At 55.5% G+C, this 14525-nt stretch overlaps 1 protein-coding gene across 2 annotated transcripts in view; it reads right to left on the reverse strand.

Moving 5' to 3' along the window:
* Positions 1–14525, reverse strand: part of BMP7 (bone morphogenetic protein 7) — a 92004-nt gene that overhangs the window by 17790 nt on the left and 59689 nt on the right. For both annotated transcript variants that reach the window (XM_077873659.1, XM_077873660.1), the window contains exon 3: positions 12785–12933. In XM_077873659.1, the coding sequence (XP_077729785.1) occupies positions 12785–12933 (149 nt within the window). The remainder of the gene's footprint in view (positions 1–12784; positions 12934–14525) is intronic.

A 14525-nucleotide genomic window follows, 5' to 3' on the forward strand; every position in this document is an offset into this window, starting at 1 on the left:
CTCACTCACGAGAGCGCAGCTCAGAGACGCCCAACAGGCTGCCCACGGACGCCCAGCTCCGAAGGGAGGACAGAGCGGAATTTGAACCCAGGCCGCATCACTGTGACACGGAGGCGCGACCCCAAGTGAGGTGAGGGGGTCAGAGGCCAACGAACACGGTGCTCTGGGAGGCCCCGGGCCGCCCGTCCACATCTGGAATCAACTTCACCTGGAGCCCCCCGCCCCACCCCCCCAGGCCCCGACAGGCCCAGGTCAGGAAACCCAGCCTCCCGGGACCTCATCGGCACCACGGGGTTCGCTTTGGTTTTTTAACAGCTAATGTTTAAGAGCGCAAACTTCCTCCATCCACCACGGTTTCACCTTCACCCCCTTGAACGTTCTCGGCTTGCCTGCATTCTTCAGCAAGGGTTTCCTCGAGTTCATGCATTTATAATTCGAACGATTCTATAAAAGAAGCCATTAAAGCTGAGCCCCTAGGAATTGTATCTTGCCCCCACCCCCACCTGGAAGGCTTTTAGGGCAAAATAAAAATGCCTGGCCTGAAAACCTGATGCTGTTCCAGATACAGTAAAGTCACGTGCTGCGAGGGCTCCGTGCAGCCCGGCAGGCGGGGGTCGGGCCGGCTCTCGCAGCTGCTCGCGCAGCCGGGTCCAGGGACCCAGGGACCCACAGCCTTGGGTGACGATGGGAGGACGGAGTGGGGGGAAAGGAAAAGAACTTCAGGGAATTTAAACTCACATCTGCCGCTGCCCACCCAGTGTGGGCCAGCAGAGGTCAAGTTGGATGCTGGGGCCTCCACGGCCTCATCTGTAAAATGGGGATGATGCCACGTGTCTCACCCGTGCCCCCGTTCCCTGGCACCTAGCTCAATTTTCATTGTGGCCTCTGTGCCTTAGGGGACCCCACTCTGGCCACAGGGTCTAACGGACAAGAACTAACCCTCCAGCTGCAGTGACTGGCTGGACAGGCACGTGACCCAATGCAGCCAATGAATGGAAGAGGTTCCCCGGACGTTCAGCCTTCAAAAGCAACCTTCTCTCTCCCTGGACAAGACGGAGGGAGGAGGAGTGGACGGAGCCCCAGAAATGGCCACCAACTGGAGACCACGAGAGGGTTACATTTTCAAATGGGGCTGATTCCTTCAAATGGAAGGAAGAGCAGAGACAGACACGGCATCGCTGGTGACATCGCTGAGCCACTGGATCAAACCAGTCCTGAAGCTCGTTTCTTGCCCCAACCACCGAGATGAACAAACCCCCGTAACTGTTTAGTCTAAGCTGCACGCACGTGTGCGCAGTTCCTCGTAACTGGGACTGCACTGTGACCGCTGTCTCATATAAACCCGGCCTTTACGCAACACACTGTGGACGTCTTTCCACATCAGGGAAACACACTGACCTCATCCCTCATGGCCACAGAGGAGCCTTGCATCTGGAATGGCCTTTACCTCATCCTCTCCCACCAACGGACATTTAGGTCATGTGTCCCAGGCTTGAGTGACCACCCTGTTACCAATCCATTGGTTCATTTGGTGACTACCGATGGACACCTACCGTGTGCTGGGCTCGGAGCCAGGTACAGGTGCAGCAGTGAGCCAGGGCGGCCCCCCAAGGGCCCCCAGGGAAGGAGATGGGCTCGGGGATGCGGAGTATCGTGTCTGATGGTGGTGATGGCCACGAAGCAACAAGGGCCGGGGCGGGGGCAGGGACAAGAGAGACTGGTCAGGGAAGGCTTCCTAGCCACAGGAGTCCCGGGGAGGAAGGTCCCCCACGGAGGAAGGGCAGATGCCAAGACCAGGAGATAGGAACACATGCAGCGTGTTGGAAGAATGGGGCAGGGGGGACCAGAAAGGGGGGGTGATAAGGCTGGGTCCCTGGGGGCCTTCATGGGGACTCTGGATCACATTCTAGGTATGGCGGCAGCCTCAGAGGGTCTGCAGAGAGGAACAGGGCCAGATTCCAGGCTGAGAGGCCCACGTGGCCTGGCGTGTGAGGCAAACGAGGTCCCTCTCACCACACTCTCCCCCAGAGCCCCGCACTTTGGGCAGCCTCTCTGGGTCCTGCACATATTTTGCCGCCCTCCCACAGCCCAGGGATTCAGGGCAGGGTGGCCGCCTCCACCCACCACCCCAGCACAGGACAGGGCTCTAAGACTGGCCAAAGCACCTTCACCAAACAGACAGTGGCGACACAGTGGCTCGTCCCCAGCACCGGGCACTCGGGCCTCAGGGGCACTAGAGGATGTGCAGAGGGGTCCCCGGAGCACCCTCTCTGCAAGTTCTGACGACCAAAACTGTCTCCACGCACTGCTTAGTGTCCCCTGGGAGGCCATGTGTCCCAGGTGGAGAGCCAGGGCTCTACACATACCCTCCCCTAAAGCGAGCACCTGTCCTGGACGGACCCACGAAGGAAAGTCCTTGCAGTCAAGGTTTTCAATGCAAAACGCTAGAGACAATGTGGCATTTTTATCAAGACAACGAACGGACCAGACACCTAAATAATTCATTCATCTCTTTACAAAATATTCATGGTGCATAGGCCAGGGCCCAGGACCACTCTGTACCCTGAAGGTCACAACCAGAACGATACAGGCCCAGGCCCCGCCAGGCCCCGGGAAGGAAGCACAGAACAAGACAGAGCGACGTCACATCAGGGAGAAAAGACATTTAAAGCCTACGCCAATACATGCAAGTATGTACATGTGTATGGTTTATTTTTGCTTTAATACCCCCAAAAAGGGCCGAGAAGGGTTTTAGTGAAGGAGAAGACATGTGGGTTGTCTGGGAGAAGAATTGCATCTCATTTTATGGCATCACAGGATATTGGCTTTACTTAGCACGTGCAAGGGCAAGTATCTGTGTCGAGAGTTTGTATCTAAACGTCCGGGACGAGTATCACCGAATAGGGAGCCAGGCCACACGCATTTGGCAGAGGGCTCGAGGTAGGAGAAGCTAACAGATCATGGCAAGGAGGAACACGAAACGTAATACTTTAATCGTAACTTCTGTATCTTCAGGGAAGTTGGGAAAGATCTACAGTCTAAGCTAAGAGTTAATAGGTGAAAAACAACCAAAACCAAAAACCTCACCTGAAGATTTGCCCAAGAACAGGGTTGCCAGACTTTGCAAGTAAAAATACAGGATGCCTGGTTATCGGAGTCTCAGAGCAATGAATAATGTTGGCAGCGTGTGGGGCATACGTACACTAAGTAATTACTTGTTGTTTACCTGAAATTCAAACCTCACTGGGGGTCCTGTATTTTAACCTGCCAAGAGGTGCTCCTCAAGCCAGGAGAGAAAGGTCTTCCGGATGGATCATCAGCACTGATCCCCCTGCTGGCTGCAGCAAAACGTGATGGTCCGGGCATCTGGTCCACCCAGGAGGCAGGTCAGGGGGCCCAGGGCGATGGCTTCACTGGTTTCTTCTTCTTTAGTAGAACACACGGTGGGCCTCTTGGAGGGATAGATTTTACCTCTGTTTTTTTTTTTTTTAATTTTATTTTAATTTTTAAACGAGCATATACAGATGTGTATACAGATGTGAGTCTTCACGAATATATAGACTGATGTGATCACCACCTCCACCAAGATGCAGAACGGCTCCAGCACCCCCAGAACTCCTTTGAGCCGCCTGTTACCTCCATGCATCGAAACCGGAGATGCCTCTGCTTCCCAGGGACACGTGTTGATGTCCGGAGACATTTTTGGGAGATTTACAACTCGAGGGAGGGGCATCTCCATCTAGCGAGTAGAGGCCAGGGATGGTGCTAATCATCCTACGATGCTCAGGATGACCCAACAGGGAATGAGGCAGCCCCAGCGGTTCAACAGTGCCAGGGTAGAGAAACTCTACCTTGTAGACCTGCTCTTGGTCCACTCCCGGCCTCTGGCAACTACTGATCCGTTCTCACCCCCATAGCTTTGCATTTTCTCAATATCTCATGTATGTGGACTCCCACTGTCTTCCGCTTCAGCTTACTTCAACCTGGATGTCTCTGAGATTCGCCTCTGGGGTCGCAGGTTCCAGCGGCCCACTTTCTGGTTGCTGACTACCCTTCTGTACTACGGATTTGATCCAGTCACTGAGTAGTAGTCTGCAGTGTGATCTGACCTGGCTCATTGATCCATTCAGCTGGTGGAGGACACCTAGGTTGCTTCTAGTTTGGACGGTCATGAACATGAGGCACAGTGACCACCAGGTTTTGCGTGAACTTGTGTTTCCCTTGCTGTGATGGAAAGCGGAAGTGAAATCCTTCGTGCTGCTTATTTCCACAGCCTTTGCACACTCCACGTGCCTGCCTGTTCCCAAATCACCACACCTACTGTCTGTAGAGGCCGGCAAAGCTGTCTGAGCAAGACTCTGCTCCACTCCGGAGCTGAGAGGAGAATGCCCAACCCTTGCAGTGCTCAGGGAGGCAGAACTGGCTGGTTGTGGATGCACGCACCATGCCAAGCCCCTTTGTCCCTGGCCCTCCTCCACACAAGGAGGCTACAAACAGACCCTTCCCAGTCCCCCCGCAGCTCCTTCTAGGATGGGCGCTGCAGGCTTCTCAGAGATGTCCTCCTCCCCCAAAAGGGCTGGCGGATGGAAAGAAGAGCCTTGATCTAGCCCCCCTGCTTCCTTCTTCCATGCTTGGGGATGTGGAGGCCAGCATCTTGCCAAACGTGATGTGATGAGTCCCAGGACACAATGGGAGGCCAGGAGGGAAAAAAAAAATCTTGACTTGTTGATTCTGTAACCCAGGGATTGGCAGGTGACACCCTGCAGGCCAAATCCATTCTGTTTTTGCAAATAAAGTTTTACTGGAACGCCACCTTGCACACTTGTGCACACGTTTACCACCTGCTTTCACGCTCTAATGCCACAGCTGAGGAGCTGTGCGAGAGAAGCCTGACCCACCAAGCCTAGAACGCCTGCTGACACTTTACAGGGAAGTGTGCTGACCTCTGCCCTAACCGACCCCAGACCCACATACCTCCACACCTGTAAAGGAAACCATAATCGCCCCGAGATAAGACGCTTTTATTGTCTATCATTTGCCGATGAAAGTATTGCTGGCAGAGTGGGTTCTAGCCACTGCTGGCTCACGATAAAGATGAGAAGTGACCGTTACTGAGCGTTTGCTCCGAGCCAGGCTGCACTGAGGCCATTCCATGTGTGGCTGCTCCTGACTCCACACTTACAGATGGGGAGGCTGGCTCGGAGCTATGGACATAACCACTAAACCATCGCTGAGTCCAGGTGGATTGAAACACAGGAAGGGAAAGGTTCCCGGGGCATGGATGTGGCCGACCTACAGAGCCTCCAGGGAGGGACTCCCCGAGGCGTGAGGAGGAAGGTCTTCCAAGAGGTGAGCGGCCCGCGGTGTGGCTGGGGACTGGGGGCGGAGGGCGAGCCGGTGCCTCAGGCCACCGCTGGCGGGCCCTGGAGCGCAGTGAGCAGAATCGGCACGCCCAGCCCAGGGGGCTCCCCAGGAACAGGCATGGAGCCCAGATGGGGCCCCTCAGGAGAGGAGAGCACAGCCCAATCAGGGAAGGCGACATTTCTGTTTCTTGGGGCTTGTTTATTTTCCAGGCCCCGTGGAGGCCCACAGCACAAGAATGCACTTTGCTGAGTGTGCAAAACACATACATTGCAGCCACCTGTCTCGATGCTGCAAGGCTCAAGTGACAAGTGACAATGGAGTTAACGCTCAGGGCATCTGCTTGGCCCCAGCCACCCCGTGTTGTCCCAGCCGCGGCGGCCCACCCAGCCCTGCAAGGACCCATCCCAGCCTCTGGGTCATCATCAAGGCCTCCTCTTTTCTCTCGCTCGGCTTCTGGACAAACAGGATGTGAAGCAATCGCAAAGGCGAAGGCACCTTGGAGCCAGCTGCGCCGTGGGCGGGATCCCTCGCCAACCTCGGCTTTACGGGGCTTAGTCTCCCCAGCTGCCGTGGGCGAGTGGCTCACCTCCCAGGCCCGTCCCAGCCGCTGCAGCCCAGCCTCGCGCTGGCACAGCATCCACCCTCGATCCTTTAAATGCCTCGCAATCCCATTCAATCCCATCTGGGATGATCAAGAGACGGACACGTGCTCTCGCGCCCGAGGAGAGAAGCCCGAGGCTCCCTCTGCGCCCAGACGTCCAGAACACACGCGTCCGACTTCAGGAAGCAGACACAGGGTGGGTGGGAGGAGACGGGGCCCTCCTGGTCTGCGAGCAGCAGCCCGACGCAGGGAGGCGTGAGGTGGGCCAATGAGGCTGCCGGCTTGTCCTCTTGGATTGGAGAGATAGGGAGGAGGGGGACCCTATAAACTAGGACAAGATGCTGAAGTCCTTGTCTGGGGGACAAACGACTACATCTGCAAGGGCAAAAGTGTCTTCAACCCAAAGCGGTGTCTTCATCTCCCCGTAGCTTTGGGACGGAAGGTGACAGACGCCAGGAAAACCATGAATGTTGATCTGGGGAGCAGCTGGAAGCCCTTGTGAGGACCCCAGAACTTGTCTTCACAGCCTCACCCCTGACCTGCAGCATATGGTCCCGCCACCGTCCACCTTCCTATGAGAATATGGGCGCTGTGACAGCAAAACCCTGCAGACCCGGGCCCCAGGGCCTGCAACGATCCCTGGCTCGATCACATGTTTGTTGAGCGAAGAAACGTGTTTCCAGGACAGGCGGAGAGGCTCTCCACCGTAGGAAGCTGGTTCTAACAACCGGGTGTGGGGCGGGGAGAGTCCGGCGACGCTCCACGGCCCGGGATGCAGGGCCCGGGGCCATCCTGTCCGCAGGCACAGTGCCCAGGCCCGCGGTACTTTTAAGGGCCCATGAAAATGTTTGACTGTCTCTTAAAATCCGAAGAAAACTTTTGAGGGTTGTGGAAAATGTTTTAATTTTTAACCCAGCCAGGATTATGTTCATCTTTATACCAACATGGTCATAAAACATGGTTTTCCTTTTTTTTTTTTTAACGGAGGGAGGAACCCACAAAAGTCAAATGCAGCCCTGGCCACTTCTGTTAGCCCTGCAGGAAGCCCACTGTCTTCTGGGTTTTTTTCTCAAACCCCTTCCTTCCCAGGCAGGAAGCAGAGTGCTGTAGGGTCCTGAGCTGTCTGTCCGGATGGCCCGGCCGTGCACCCAGCAGGGGCTCATAGAATACACACCACTCCCCAAGCCTGGTCTCTGCTGACCACACTCCTCGGACGGCGTTCCAGGGAAGAGTGAGGTTGGGGGGCTGGAGTCACAACCCCCGGTGAAGCCCAGGTCTGCCCAGGGCACCGGGCGACTTCAGGTATGTGGCTCCTCCTTCTCGGCCTGGGTTTCCTCATCTGCTAACGTGTTGATGCTAATGGCTATGCTTCCCAGGCAGGTCCCCGCGAGCACAGAGCACGCTGACGGCAACCAGGAGGGTAACAGGAAGCATGAGTGAGCGTAGACGGGGTGCCAGGCCCAGGGCTCAGCATTCCACGGGAATTCACTTTTCTTCCCAATCATTATGCACCCGCAGAACGGAAGAAGGGACAAGGCATCGAGAGGCTGGACCGACTGCCCAATGAGCAGGGCCTGGGCCGTTGGCTCTAGGGTCCGGGTGGGAGCCGCTGGCCTGTCCCTATTGTGCACAGGAGCCCCAAGCCAGCACCCTGGGCCGCGGCCACAGCCCCCCTGCCAGCTGGCTAGCCCTCCACTCCGGGGAAGCCAGAACGTGTCTGCACCCCACCATTCAGGGTGCCTCCTCTGTCTCCCACCGGCACCCAGCAGGGAGCACCGCCTGCATGGCTCAGGGGCGGCTGCCTCTCCTCTCTTCTGTACAAAGGAGAAGACAAGCAGACGCCAGCCCTCCTTCCCACAGCGTCCTGTCCTCCGATGAGACAATGCTCCCCGGCTGGCTCCCGATGAGCCACAGGTGCCCGGAGCGTTTATGGGCTTCTCCCCCGCACGGCGCTGGTGGAGCAGAAGCCCCGGCGTCTCCCCAGGGGCCCCGACAGGAAGGCGCAGCTGCAGAGGGAACAGACGCTCGCCTCCTGGGTGGTCTCGGGAGGTATCTGGAGACCCGCGGAGCAGAAGGCTCGCCTCACACCAGACACCAAACTTCTCAAAGACGATCTGGGACATCTGAGCCTCACTAGGACGGAAGCAAGCTCAGCAGCGTAACCGTCGTCAGCATGCCCATTGTATGGGTGTGAAAACAGAGGCCCCCGAGAGGGGACATGCTCCATATTCTGGGAGCCACCCATCTAGTGGCTGCAAGATGCTGCCGGGGTCTGGATGAGGATTAGACGCTGTACCTGACTCAGGGCCCCTCCCCGTCACCTCGCAGAGGGGGCCCTGGGGCCTGGGCACGGGCGCCACGCCCGGAACTCAGCTTGCCCAGGTGCCGCAGGAGGCAGGGACCTGGCTGCTCCTACAGGCCACACGGCCGCGGTGTACTGGCACACGGAGCCCAGCACCCACGGGCACGGTGGGGCGCTCAGCCTGGGCATCATCTTATTAGCAGCTACCCCAAAACACAGGGCAAGGCGTTGCCGGCGTTGTCAGCCCTGGGTCAAGGCCCTGAGTTATTCAAGGAGCCTGTGAGAAAAGGCAGGTTCCTGGGCCCAGTCCTCTGGGACCCAGCAACAGTGGGTCTGGGGTGGGGGCCCAGGAGTCAGTCCACTCAACAGGCCCCCAGCCACCCCACCCGGGGGCTTCTGATGGACACCGGGGTCGGAGGGAAAGCAACGCATCGCCAGGAGCCTGTGGTTTCAGAAACGTTGGGTTTATGTGCTTGTCTCATTCCCAAAAGGATCCTGAAATTCATACCCCTTGAGCCATTGTACGCTTTGCGCCTTTCGGATGGCTCGAGTGGGTAGGCCTTCCCCGACCCAGGCCACCAGGTCAAACTTGCTGCTCCGGCATGCACCGTGCCCGGCCAGAACACCCAGATCCTTGGGTGGCGGCGGCAGCCTTGCCCAGCTCCAGGTGCCCCTGGGGAGGAGACGGGTCCCAAGTCAGGGGTACAGCTTCCGATCCTTGGCCGGACCCTGAGCAGCATCGTATGTGCAAGGCTATGCTCCCCCTAGATGAGGGGGATCCCCGGGTGGCTCCCGGAATGTGGAGCCACACACCTCTGTCTCCTCTGCTGTACCATGAGGATCTTACTGGCAGCACCTGCCTTGCGGCCCCCAGGGTGGGCATGACAAGAGACCACAGCGTAAAGCACTGACTCTGGGCTCAGTCGCTGGCCCGAGTGGAACAATTAAGCTCTTCACCCATGAGCTCATCTGATCCTTCACCACCACCCTGGAAGGTGGAAACTATTATTAACCCTACTTTCCAGATGAGGGACATTTAGGTGACTCACCCTGGATCATGTGGGTAGAAGCAGTAGAGATGAGGTTTGAACCTGTGAGTCTAGCCTCCTGAGCCCAAGCTTTAACCATCGGGCTGTGCCATCTCAACGCTAAGCCTCACCTACATTCTGGGGGCAGAGGAAGCAGAAGCTGGAGGAAACGAGGGCACAAAACCCCAGACTTTGGGGGAGAACAATGATGCCAAGCCTGACACCAGGGGAACCGGGTTGGGTGTCACTTAAGAGAAAAACTAAACTCAGGCCACCCCAAGCCAGCAGGGCAGACAGCTCAGAGAAGCATAGGACCCGTTAAGGTCAGGTTGGAAGAACGAGACAAGATCCACACGTCCAGGGAAATGGTCACTCCCCAGAGAGGAGCCAGGTCTACCCGAGACTCCTTTTTACCTCATCTCCAACATGTTCCTCAGGAACTTGTAAGTAAAAAAGAAGAGTTGAGTGACTCTATTGCCGAATAAGTTTAGAATTCCTCTATGCTATGTTCCCCATCAGGAAATCCACAATGGACGTTGACAAAATAAAGGTTCTGATAAGTTCTGTAGAGAAACCTGCTTAGTTTATCCAACCTAACACTTTCTTTCTCACACTTTCTCACACTTAACTCATGAATGCTTATTCCCTTTACCCCTGGGACACCCATCGACACTTCATGGGACACAGTTTGAGAGATTTTGGCATACAACAGGGACAGTACATTTGGCCCATGATCATCTGAAAATAATATTTTCAACTTCGTGGACCACAAAGTCTCTGTCCCAACTACCTAACTCTGCTGCGACAGCATAAAAGCAACGCCTAGACAATGTGTAAATGAGTGTGGCTGTGTACTAATAAAGCTTTATGGACACCAAAATGTGAATGTCATATAACTGTACGTCATGAGATAGTCGTCTTCTTTTGATATCTCTCACCCATTTAAAAATGTGAAGACTATTTTCAGCTCCCAGGCCACAGTAAATCAGGACGCAGGCTGAATTTGGTCCACCAGGCATATAGTTTGCCAACCCGATACAGAACAACAGAAAACTCTAGCATTTCTGGGATCTCCCTCCCCCTTTAGGTGTCATGGAAAGAGGAAAGAGGAGGGGAGAGAGGCTGAATGCTCCATCAGTAGAAAGAACAGCCTGGAAGCGAGACAAGCATGGTCCTAAACTCTGCGGCACCTCCCACATGGTACCTGGCCTCAGGCAAGCCTCAAGTCCAGGCGGCAGCTCCGGACCAAAGCAGTGGCCTCTGATGATAGGAAAGAAGAGTCTGCAAAGCCCACCAGTGATAAAGCAAAAGGTTAGACAATGTAGCTGCTCTGTCCATATCCATTTGGTAAAACCTGGCATTAGCCGTAGTAAAAACAAAAAAAACAAAAAAAACTAGAAAGTGGCAGAATATTTGCAGCTCCAATCACAAAGGGCCAGATATCCTTAGAATATAAAGAAGAAAAAGACCCTCACTCCGCCAGAGCAATGGGCAGAGGGTACGAGCGGATGGCACGGAGGGTTAGCTCCGGGGAGGGCACCCAAGAAAGGGCCCGGCCTCCCACCACAGACAGAAAAGCAAAGCCCAACTACAAGGTCCCATTTGTTGTCTCCCTGGTCACCAAAGATGGACAAGTCCGGGCACGGGTACCGTCCAGGCAGGGCCAGCAGGTGCCCCCGGGCACACTGGTGGGGGCGTGAATGGGACGAGCCCCGAGGAGGGGGGACTGACAACATCTCCCAGACGCACAGACAGCGCCCTTTTGGGAATCCGGCCCGGAGCTACACTCACGGGGACAGCGACGTATGCCCTGAGGCTCCACTGCGGGCCCCGTAGGTAAGAGCCGAGGACCCGAAAACACCTCCCCGCCCTTCCCAGGGGCCTGGAGAGGTCAGCGCGGGCAGCAGGGGCAGTAGAAGCACCACCAACACCATTAATACCAAAAGCAACAGCCCCGGTTTAGGGCGTGTGTCCTCGGCATCAGGGGCCACACTCCGCCTCTGCTTCTCGACCCTCTGCCGACCCCAGGCCCCCCAGACCGCGGAATCAGAATCTGCACCTTAACAAGCCGCCCGGGGGATGCATATGCACACTAGCGAGGCCGCAGCTTAAAAACTCTGTGTTTTTAAATTCAGAAGTTTTAAGCTTCTGTGTTAACTCGCCCCATGGCAACTGTGTGTTGGAGATGAGGAGGCTCCGAAAGGGTAGGAAAGTTGCCCAAAGTCACACAGCGAGCCAGCAGCAGACGCTTACCCCGCAGGGACACGACAACACAGCGGCCTCTAACCAAATAGGGCGGCTCTTCAAGGGCTGCAAAGGACCGACCCTTGAGGTAAGTTGTCAGGTACAAAAAAGCAGGGCGGCCAACACCGTATATACTATGCTGCGACTTACAGGAGGAGGAAAAAAAAAAAAGGAAGGCAGACTCTATATACAGTTGTTTAAACACCCAGAGGGCAGCTCTGAAAAGATAAGCGGATCGGGAAACAGCAGCTGCCTCTGGGGGTGGAAGCGAGCAGCGGCAGAGGCAGCCCCGGGGAGAGTCCACACTCTTGTGCGCATCTGCAGCTTGCATTTTGAGCCACTGGCAAGTTTTACCTACTCAAAAATAAATGTGTTTTTAGTTTGGGTGTTTTTTTTTTTTTTTTTTTTCTGAACGCTGGTGTAAGGAAGAAGCTACCCACTCCAAAGTCATCCCCCACTTAATAAGAAACACACTTTGGGGGAAGAAACGGATGCAAGCGGCTCCACCCTAGCTCTGGCTCATCCTCTGTCCTCCCTCGTGGGAGCCGGTGGATGCCTGGCAGAGGGTGAGTGGAAGGCATAGGGCGACGCAGGCGAACACTGGATTCTCCAGGTATTTGGGACGCAGAACCACATTCAGGCTCTCTTGGAAGGGGCTTCAGGCCTCATCCAATGCTGTGGTCCTTAACCAGGGGCAGTTTTGCTCTGCAGGGCACATTTGGTAACATCTGGAGATGTTTTTTTTTTGGGAGATGCTACTGGCGTCTGGTGGGTAGAGGCCAGGGATACTGTTAGACATCCTGCCACACACGGGACACTCAGGGTGTCCTCTGTCTCCCAGTTGGGGCACCTGGGTCATTGCATCTCAAATGGTTATGCGTTCAGGCACCACCTGGGGCTCCAGTTAAAATGCTGGTTGTAACGCAGCAGGCCTGGGATGCAGCAGAGTCTGCCTTTCCGAGAGGATGCCAACCCTGCTGGTGCAGGACCTCACTCTGCACAGCGAGGCTTCACCCAACCCGGCCTTGGCCAACTGTGTAATCATCTCTTGCAAAGGGGGCAGGTACTACTTTTGCTGGGGATCGAAATGCTGGACAATGAGTACTGGTGGCAGCGGGGGGGGGGGGGGGGGGGGCGGGGGGGGACACTCTTTTGATGGAAACAAGCATGAGCTTGCTGAGCACCTATGTGAATCCAGGAGCACAGACTGCATCAGAATCAGTGGGGTGGCGGCCGGGGACCTACCGTCCAAGGTCTCCACGCAGAGCTGCAGGCCCAGGTTGTGTCGTGGGTTGACCACCCAGTGGTTGCTGGTGGCTGTGATGTCGAACACCAGCCAGCCCTCCTCCGAGGCCCAGAGGGTGCGGCTGTCCAGCAGGAACAGGTCTGACTCCCTGCAAGAGAGGAGGAGAGACACAGGCTCCAGGTCAGCAGGGCGTGGCTCGGTCACCCTGTCACCAGACAGCTGCTGCTGGAGAGAAGGAGCATGTAGAGTAAGGGAGGCAGGAGGAGGTCCCCTGGGCCCCCAAAAGTGGCTGCATCAGAGCAAGATCCAGGCCTGAAGACCTCCTAAGAGCTGTGATGCGAAAAGGGGGTACAGAAGTGGCATTAAGAGATACATAGAGGGGACACAGAGCTGCTCCGAGGCAAACTCACCTTCCTACTTGTTGGGGGCACACCGATGGACAGGGTACGGGAAGGCCAGAATTCACAGCCTCTGTGTTGCTGGGCATCTCAGGGAACGGAGGCCCACATTTGTTAGATCTCTCACCATTTGCCAGGTACTGCCCCAAGTATTCTACACACATTATCTCATTCAACCCTCACAACCCTATGGTTTCGTGATATTATCATCTCCATTGATCATGGTAAAGCCATGATTGCCCCAGGTCATTGAGCCAGGAAGTTACTGAGTTGGGGCGTGAGCTCAGGTCACTGAGCACCAGTGCACATGATCTTCATTTCCATGACCTGCAACTTCTTCATAAGCTCAAAAGCAGTAGGAGGTAAACTCCTAGACTTCACATTTTTATGAATAGAGATAACTCTTTAATACTCTCTTCCTCATATTTTGCAGTAGTAAAATGGGTAAAACTACAACTGATGTTGTAATGGATGGAAGATGGATAGATGAGTAGATGCATGGGTGGATGGGTGGGTGGATGGATGGATGGGTGGGTGGATGAGAAGATGGATGGGTAGGTGGGTGGATAGGTGGGTGGATGGATGGATGGATGGATGGACAGGTGGATGGGTGGTTGGGTGGGTAGATGGATAGGTGGATGGGTAGGTAAATGGGTGGATGGGTGGGTGGATGAATGGATGGATGGGTGGGCAGATGGATTGATGGATGGATGGATGGATGGATGGATGGATGGATGGATGGGTGGACAGATGGATGGGAATGTGATGGGTGGTTGGGTGGGTAGATACCCAGGTAGGTGGATGGGTAGATAGATGGGTGGATGGGTGGGTGAATGAATGGATAGATGGATAGATGGATATAGATGGGTGGGTGGTTGGGCAGGTAGATGGGTAAGTGGATAGATGGGTAGAAGGATGGATGGGTGTGTGGATAAGAGGATTGATGGGTGGGTAGGTGAATAGGTAGATGGATGGATGGATGGATGGATGGATGGATGGATGGATGGACAGGTGGATGGGTAGGTGGATGGGTGGTTGGGTGGGTAGACGAATGGAATAGGTGGGTGGGTCGTTGGCAGGTAGATGGGTAGGTGGATGGGTGAATAGAAGGATGGATGGATGGATGGATGGATGGATGGATGGATGGATGGATAGGTGGATGGGTAGGTGGATGGGTGGTTGGGTGGGTAGACAAATGGAATAGGTGGGTGAGTCACTGGCAGGTAGATGGGTAGGTCGATGGGTGAATAGAAGGATTGATGGATGGATGGATGGATGGATGGATGGATGGATGGATGGATGGATGGATGGATAGGTAAATGGGTGGATGAGTGGGTGGATG

The sequence above is a fragment of the Canis aureus genome, chromosome 26 (genome assembly GCF_053574225.1).
Source record: "Canis aureus isolate CA01 chromosome 26, VMU_Caureus_v.1.0, whole genome shotgun sequence".
Classification (NCBI taxonomy): Eukaryota; Metazoa; Chordata; class Mammalia; order Carnivora; family Canidae; genus Canis; species Canis aureus.